Genomic DNA, 9,108 nt, shown 5'->3' with positions numbered 1-9,108 from the left:
AGTGACTAAAGCCTACTGCTATATCTTTCTTGTCATGCATAATGAGTTGGTAGACTTACTGCACTTTGCAGTGAAAAAATAACATTTATACATGGTCTTATGAAACTGTCACTGAAGACAGAACGGCTTCTGCAAAATAAACTATCCTGTATTACAGAATCATAGAATGGTTGATTGGAAGGGACCTCTTGTAGGTGACTTTGTACAACCCCTCTGCACAAAGAGGGACACCTAGAGTCAGCTGCACAGGACCATGTCTAGGTGGATTCTGAGTATCCCCAAGAAGGGAGACTCCAAAACCTTTTTGGGCAACCTGTGCCAGGGCTCAGTCACCCCCATAGAAAGAAGTTTCCTCATGTTCGCAGGGAACCTCTTGTGTTTCAGTTTGTGCCCATTGCCTCTCATCCTGTCACTGGGCACAGTGAAAAGAACCTCTGCCTTCTCTGCACCCTCCCTTCAGATAGTAATTCAAATTGGTAAGGTGCCTTTGAGCCTTCTCATGGCTAACAGTCCCATTTTTCTCAGCCTCCCTTTGTATGTCTTATTCTCCTGTCATTTAACCATCTTAGTGGTCCCTTGCTGGATTCTCTCCGGTATGTCCACGTCTCTCTTCTACTTGGAAGTCAATCACTGGACAAAGCACTCCAAATATATACCAGCAGCGCTGAGTAGAGGGCATGAATCACCCTGGCAACACTCCTAATGTCCAAGATACTTTTAACCTTTGCCACAGGAGCGCACTGTTGGCTCATGTTCACTCTGGTGTCAACCAGGACCACCAGGTTGTTTTCTGCATAGCTGCTTCAGACACTAGTCTTGCCAATACGTCTCTCTAAGGTCAATGTGAACTGAGAAATACAGGTCTTCCCTTCAGATGGGGCAAATGTCTGAAGCTACTGAAAATAAGCAAAGCTGACTTATTTCATTGTAGGGCTAATATATACAAATGCACACCAGACAAACTTATAAATCACTTTTCAACTGAGCTAGAAAAATCTGAAGCAAATAACATACTGCAAGGCAGTGTAAAGAGATGCGATGAAGACACAAACAGAGAAATACACTGTTCAGATAACACGAAATGCTCTGTTTACAAATGCTCTGTTTACAAATCGGGTCCTAAGCTTCCATGTTTTCTACTGAATATATGTTCAAATCTAAGAAGTTCTGATTTTCTGGAGTAGCAACATTAACTGTAGATATGTAGTTCAAATGTTTATACTACCACATCTTAGTGCATCACAACCCTGATACCTCAAGATAATACTTAAAATAAACTGATTTATAGGTGGGCTGACTGCCTCCATAAGTAATGGTATTCATGCCCACTGAGGCCTACATACATTTCCTGAAAGAAAAAGAAATGTTTATTTTACTGCTTAATCACTTCTATTGTAATTAGGTAAGGAACTACACATTTGTTTCAAGGTATTATTTTACTACTGCCATTCTGCTGCTGTTATTTTAACATGTAGTACGTCTCTTCTCTTGTCTCTGCAAATATATGCTATTTGAACGAGTTATTTTACAATCAGGACAGACCACAGTGGACCTCTCTACAGGAGACATTCCTGCCCTGCCATCCTTACTATAAAAAGATTTTTGTGAACTCTTAATACTAGACCACGACTACAGAAACAAATTATCTCTTTATTAGGAAAGCACCAACACCACATTCTTCAAAATTACTGGAATTTTATTTGCCTCAGGCTTATGACTTGCAACCAAAGACATTGTGCAAAGAAAGCAAAGATTAAGTACACTTTAGGGAAAGGTGATAATCCACATTGGTAACATAGAAGATCAGTCTGATGAAAGAAGCCATCCGTTACACTATATAGATTGCAATATTCAATAGCATTTTTTTTAACCCAACTTTTTTAATCAAGGAGAAAAAATTAAGCAAAGTTTACAGTAGGCATAATTTTGATACAATTCAAAAAGCGTTTTTCTGAAGATCATCAAGCATAAAGTGTAAAAATGCACATTGGACAAAGTGGATGAAGGCTAACTACTGTACATTTATAAGCTATTAAACAAAGTTGCATATATGTACCACAGTGTAAAAATCCAATACAGAACAAATAAAAACTTTGAAAACTGCCTGATGAAAAATAAAATAACCAGTGGCTTTTAATGGCTTTTCCTGGTTATCAATGCTACAAAACTTTTTTTTTTCTTTCCAATGCCACTGAAAAACATTCTATCAAATGATAAAACCAGGCACAATCAAACCATTACCAAGTTAAAACCAGCCCATAGAAATATACTATCAACCCACATTTTCCATCAAAAGCTTTTTTGCTGTTCTTTTGTTCTTAAATCTTTTGCGGCCCATTTGGTCACAGTATGTTACATTTTTTGCTTTTTTACACCATGATATCATATGTTTGTCTGGCACTATCCTAAAGCTAATTTATAGAGAGTAAGGATACAGAAACAACCCAATGTCTATTTGACAAACTGTATTCACTGGGTGTAAAATAGGAGAAGGGAGAAGAAAAGGGGAAGGGGTCAGTTCTGCCAAGAAAATAAACCCTATGGATCACTCATCATCACTTCCGCTTGCTTCCGACTGGTCCTAGAGGTAAGAGACACAAGACAAGTCAGAAATTCTTTGCCAGCTATGCTGTGGAATTTGTTAAAGAAGGAAAAAAAAAAAAATGAAAAAAAAAGAAAGGAAAAAAAGTAACAGGAAGAAAAATTACAATTAAACTGTCAAATCAAGATAGCCTTAAGAAAGGTATGATGTTATATAACATTTCTTTTTCATGACATTTCATTAAATTGCTGTTGACTTCTTTAGAGAAGGGAAGACACAGAGTCAGGAAACACCAGATCTTTCTTTCTATGCAGACATTTAACAACTTGGAAGAGCTCTGTTTTCATTTGTTGCAATAGTAGAAGCACCCACCAAAGGAAAAAAAAAAATGTCAAGCCATCAGTTTTTCATCTGTGGACAAAAGCAAACAGACCGTGAGGTTTAAAGATTCAATGAAAGTAGATCAGCTCCAAGAAATGAGCTCTGAATTTCTTTGACTTCTCGTCTTTCAGCATTTTGACCAGATCTCATAAGCACACCCAGGTACAGTTAACACCCCTGCCTAATTTTCTCACGATGATCACTACAGATTAAACATTTGTTTAAGCATGAATAGTTAAGAACTCTTACAGCAAGTGGGACAGGGTAGAGACACAATCACTGTAACCACTTCCACAGTCTCAGTGATCAAAACTTACATTTTCATCTTGATCCTCATCACTATCATCATCACTCACAACAGGCTTGGCTTTTGCTCGGCTTTGCCTCTTCTTGCCTTTTCCCTTCTCCCGAGTTTTTTCCTCCTTCTTATTTAACTTGATTTTGACTTTCACAGATTTTGCTGCAAATATTTTAAAAGACTATATTTAACTTTTCACTTTTAAATGCTGTCTCTGTTTACAGAAATTCACCCTTGGTAGCAGCCTGATACTTCCTTCTGTCCTTTAACTGCACTCTGGAACAATGAAGAAGAGGTATTTGATTTTATTTCTCTACTTCTGTAAATTTTTAAAAATCATTTGTATCAAACTATAAAGAGTAACTTTAAGTTGACCATGTGCATTCTTTTCACTCTCAGAATGCACAGTGTCTACAGGTCCTGTGAGAAGATACACACCTAAAAATATTTTCTTCCTTGCACATAGAAATATTTATCCTTTGTACAAACAGACATTTTATTTAAACTACAGAAACTCCGCTATGCGGAGGTGACTGATTGGCAAAACATGAGTTGCATGCTTCACAGACCTGTGTGACATATTTGGAAGGGTAGCTCAGGGCCAAATATTACAGTTTCTGTAATCAGACAGCTAGGGGAGCTGGACTATATGGGCAGATCTATTGGGTGGCAGAAAATGGACTGAAGGGATCCCTCATTTTCCATTGTATCATGTTTGCAAGTCTCCAGTGACTGACAGAGCGTCACCTCCTGCTTCTGAAACAATACAAGTTTCAATTAGGCCTCGTCAAACTGAAGAACATTTGCAACACCTTCTGGTTCTTAACCAGTTAGTGAGTTTTGTAGGTCACACCATGCCTGAACGATGACCACCCATGGATAAAGCCTGTTTCAAATTTCACCAGGAACTTCTATTTACAAATAACATGAAGAGGACCAGAAGGGTTTATACTCATGTTCAGTCAAATCAGCTTCTAAAAAGCACGCCTGTGGTTTGTTTCTGGCTTAAAAATAGTTAACTGTACTCTAAGGGGTACAGGCAGAAGATCCAGCCAAAAACTTAAACTGACTGTTAACACCCAAAGTAGCAAACTTAGTAAGTTACTCTTGCCAACAGAAAATAGAACCTCCCCTTCCATCCCTAGATGTACTTTTATTTCAGTATTGAGGAGGGGACTCACATTCTGATTCTGATTCTTCGTCTTCTTCTTCTTCTTCATCATCGTTACTTTCATCCTCACTTTCTTCTTCTTTGGCAATCTTCTGTCGTGCACTTTTGAACACAGACTGAAGAACAATAGAATCCTCATAGATCTATGGTATGAATACAAATCTATGTCAGAATTGTAAAGCCAAGAAGTATCAAAAATTTACAGCACAGACCTTCATTTCCAATGCAAACCCAGAGAGTATACAGCCTTGTTGCATGAATTTTACAAGAAATGCCAACATTAAATTTTCATGCTTTAAATTAAGAAATTTGTCAATAGTGAGCACAAAAAATCAGGTTTTAAAATGCATTACATATAAAATGTCCAGTTAGTGTTTTTCTGATAATTTTTACTGCCACAGGAACTATTGTGTGTTTTTATTAGATCATCATGGCCTTTAAAAACTGCCAAAGCAACAGACTTCAGCAGAAAGCACCCTAATTTAAAAATGGGTCTTAGTCTAGTGATACAGTTGATGACAGTGGCTAATTATCTACAGTTATTTTCTGAAAACCAAAGTGGCCACAAGGAATATAATATATCCCAAGCAGCTCATTCCTTCCTTCTCTCACACAGACAAAGTACTTGTTCTAATTTTAGCATGTTTTCAAACATTCTGTAGCTTGCCATGTATCTCTGGTACCTCAGATTTTCTCTTTAACCTCAAGCAGGAAGGGACTCAACGGTGAGAGGACTACATTTGACTTGTAACACACTTTTCGGATTAACATGGTAAAAATCTTGTTGCCATGCTGAGTATCTGGTCCTTGCAAAGCAGCTTGCACATTTTGTTGTGTAAAATGTCAGGAGCCAAGCCCTGGACAATTTAGCACTGAACAATTAAGAATAGTTAATAGAAGGGTATAGAGTCACAGAATCACAGAATGGTTTGGACTGGAAGGGACCTTAAAGCTCATCCAGTTCCAACCTCCTGCCACGGGCAAGGACACCTTCCACTAGACCAGGCTGCTCCAAGCCCCATCCAGCCTGGCCTTGAACACTGCCAGGGCTGAGGGAGCCACAGCTTCTCTGGGCAACCTGTGTCAGTGTCTCACCATCCTCTCAGTGAAGAATTCCTTCCTAATACCTAACCTAAATCTCCTCTCTTTCAGTTTAAAGCCATTCTCACTTTTCCTGTCACTACATGTCCTTGTAAAAAGTCCCTCTATAGGTTTCTTGTAGGCTCCCTTTAGGCACTGGAAGCTGCTCCAAAGTCTCCCCAGGAGCCATCTCTCCTCCAGGCTGAACAAGCCCAACTCTCAGCCTGTCTTCACAGCAGAGGTGCTCCAGTCCTTTGAGCATCTTTGAGGTCTCTTCTGTACTTACTCGAGTATCTTCACATCCTTCTTGTGTAGGGAACACCAGAGCTGGACGCAGAACTGCAGGTGGGGTCTCATGAGAGCAGAGTAGAGGGGTAGAATCCCCTCCCTCAACCTGCTGGTCATGCTCCTTGTGAGGCAATGTCATCTACCAACACCTCCAAGCCCTTCTCCTCAGAGCTTCTCTCAACCCATTTTCCACCCAGCCTTTAGCTGTGCTTGGGATTGCCCTGAACCACATGCAAGATCTTTCTTGCACTTGGCCTTGCTGGACTTCATGACCATCATCACTTGAACCACCTTGGCTTTCATACTAGTCCTTTGCCTATTATTACATATTTCCTTGTATAAAAGGACACTGGGTATTTTTGAGAAAGGTAATAGAAGTTTTTTGGCTGCCATTATACAATCTGTACGTTAAAACTGCTCTAATGCTCCACAGGTTCAACAAAATTAATTAAACCTTTTTTTTTTTTTTAAAACTTCACATGAAATATGCAATCTTTCTTCACTTGACCACCATGTCTCACTGCAGGCTGTTCCCCATTCTGTAAGTACTGCTGTACATTTTGTTGTGAGATGTTTGACTGCTCTTGACCATGATAAAATTTCTTGACATATATTATCATGAATGTTTTGAAAAGTTTTTTCTCCTATTGTCTTACGACATTAGTGGGCTGTGAGACCCTACAGCTTCCTTCCTCTAAGTCAAGAGATTGATTTTTAATTATGCCCACTTCTTTTCAAGTCAGCTATTGACAGAAGCCCCTCAGTTCCTCATGAGGATCATTTATTTTTCTTACACACAGGCTTAACATATTCCATTGTTCCTAGGAATGGCTCTTTCAACTAACCTTTCTGTCCTTTCCCAGAACAAACACTTTTCTAAGACAAAAAAGAATTAAGGACACATGCTACATTTCATTTTTTAATGCCGGTCACTACATATTTGAAGTATCACTGTGACCCAGACTTTTAAACAGGATTTCCTAGGGAAATAAAGAGGTTTTAAAAATTATTTAAACTTAATGTGGAATTGTTTGCAATATTCAGTATCTATTACAATCCATAAAAAAACCTGGCACTGTTTCAGGAAAAGCTATGCAAATACAAGTTTTCTTATTTTGACCAAAATCCAATTCCAGCAGGTTTCAAAAAAATAAGTAGCAATGACAGTTAAACTTCCTTAAAACTGGAGAAGCAACGACAATAACTGCAATTTACACTTGGACAGGTAGCAATTTTTTGTCCCACACTTCCTACCATTATTAATTTCCATACTAAAGTATTTTTTAGCTGCTTTATAGGTTGTTTCCATATAAACTGAAGACAGTAAAAATACTGCATATATTACAGAAAACATTTTATGTCTCTAGATAGCAAAAATAATCACAAAATGATGAGCTCTATTTAAGAATCCTTAATAACTAATTGCATTCTCATTTTAATTTTTAATTCTTAAATTTTAATATAAACTCTCCAGGTCAGCTAAGGGTCATCAGTCATGTTTAGGAATTTGAATGATGCATTAGTATTGGCAGCATCAGCCTTCGGCTTACTTTTACTTAGGCTTCTTCTAACAAATTCTTCCTCTTACACATTAGAGGAGCTGACTTCATGTTCTCTGTTTCAATTTAATACTGTGTTTGCATCACACAATTTGGACTTCATCTATGAAAACAATCATCCGACACTATGTTTCATGGTATTGTGACAACTTTCTTATCTGTCATCCAGATTTTGTAGTCAGTCCTTCCTTTTCTGCCAGTGTCCTGTTCCAAATTCACAGCACTAAGTACATTCTTGTCTGTAATACATCTGCTTGCGACGAGATATCTTGTCTCCTAAACCTCTTTAGTAGTTTATTACTACTGTCTCTTAAAATCAACACCTCTACACACACAGCCTTTTACCATGGACTGAAACAGTCTTAACTGCAGCTCTAACTACACAGATAAGAAAAAAAAGAGATCTCTGAATCAGAATCAAGTAATTTTCACTGCATGCACACAGCTGTATCAAGTGAATTCTGGATGATTCTAGGAATCTGGTCATTTTTCTCTACTCAAAATAAGAATTAAAACACAGGATTTATATACAGAATATAAAAATCCACAAGCACTGAAAACATTAGGTAGGGAAAACCTGTATGTTTAACACAAAGTGGTTCATTCAGACCTGTGATCCCTCCAAATTGAATGTCTGAGCATTGTGGCACAGCAACATGACATCTTTCTCCAAGTCTCCAAGACTTCGATATTTATGATTGCGGATTCTTTCCTGTTGCATTTGTGAAGGAAATGAAGAGAAGTATGGAAGGGCAGTGCAGAAAGTGGTGCAGAAAGAAAAACAACAGACAGGATACTAAATCGGTATTTGATTTCAACACATTAAAAGCTTTCTCTTTAAAAAAACAAAAAACAACAAAGAAAACCAAAACAAAACCCCAAGCATCAAGACAAGTACTTGTTTAAAACAAATAAATAAAGTCTTAAAATATATTGTTAATATACTACTCAAGAAAATATACCAGGATAATAGAGTAAAAAATTAAGCAATTGCTGTATAAACTAGAAGGTAGAGAAGCAACAGAAATGGAGCTCTTGTGGTATAAGGAGTTACAGTTTCTTCTTTTCAGCACAGAAACAAAATAAGCTGTGACATGAATCAAAATCACAGTTAAAACATTACCTAATATGCAACAAGTTGCATAAATCCAATCTGACAAACTGCATTTGGATCTGACTTAGCTATTCCAAGACGTGATGCTAGTTTAGGGATGACTAAATTCCCCTAGAACCATTAAAACTTTTCAAACAGTGCGTTTTTATTGAAGATGTACTTAACAGATTTGTAATAAGGTATTTGAAAAAAAGACACTGAGATGTCATTTCTGGAGTGTCATTCATGTCACATGGCTTCATTTTAATTTGGTTTTGAAATTATAGTGATATACTGCAATATACACTAAATAAAATTCCTAACAAGGTGTGTTACAACGTTTAAAATCTAAGCCACAAATACAGGTAAATGCAATATTCACATTCTTGTAGTTTTAATGCAACTTCATAGTCACCCTTTTATATAACATAGAAATGGATGAATCTCCATTTCCAAAAAAGGTTACCTTTATTTTTTTGAAGTCGACTGGTTTCCTAATCAATTCATAATACTCTGGTAGCTCTTTCCTAGAAGGGAGCTGAATGAAGACTTCACTTAGCTGCCGTCCTGAACTGTTGAGACAAACAAACCCATAATGTAAAGAATTACTAGAAGTTTCTTACAAAACACACACCCTTTGTGCTGTAGAACTAATTTATTACCATCATAGGATCCTATGGGTAGAAGGCTTCATAT

The 9,108-nt window shown here is 37.5% G+C and overlaps 1 protein-coding gene across 7 annotated transcripts in view; it reads right to left on the bottom strand.

Annotated features, from left to right (window-relative positions):
• Positions 1-1,675: 1,675 nt before the first annotated feature.
• SMARCA2 (SWI/SNF related, matrix associated, actin dependent regulator of chromatin, subfamily a, member 2) overlaps positions 1,676-9,108 on the bottom strand; it is a 110,295-nt gene continuing 102,862 nt past the window's right edge. For 6 of the 7 annotated variants that reach the window (XM_062612515.1, XM_062612516.1, XM_062612517.1 and 3 more), the window contains 5 exons: positions 8,879-8,984; positions 7,930-8,031; positions 4,403-4,535; positions 3,241-3,383; positions 1,676-2,581 (listed from right to left, as the gene is read on the bottom strand). In XM_062612515.1, the coding sequence (XP_062468499.1) occupies positions 2,546-2,581; positions 3,241-3,383; positions 4,403-4,535; positions 7,930-8,031; positions 8,879-8,984 (520 nt within the window). In that variant the 3' untranslated portion in view covers positions 1,676-2,545. Of the gene's footprint in view, positions 2,954-3,240; positions 3,384-4,402; positions 4,536-7,929; positions 8,032-8,878; positions 8,985-9,108 lie in introns of all 7 variants that reach the window. The other variant, XM_062612518.1, reaches the window with a different exon arrangement.

The sequence above is a fragment of the Pezoporus occidentalis genome, unplaced genomic scaffold (genome assembly GCF_034315485.1).
Source record: "Pezoporus occidentalis ecotype Australia unplaced genomic scaffold, CSIRO_AGI_Poc_V1 ctg16, whole genome shotgun sequence".
Classification (NCBI taxonomy): Eukaryota; Metazoa; Chordata; class Aves; order Psittaciformes; family Psittacidae; genus Pezoporus; species Pezoporus occidentalis.
This window is presented reverse-complemented; position numbering and strand designations above follow the sequence as displayed.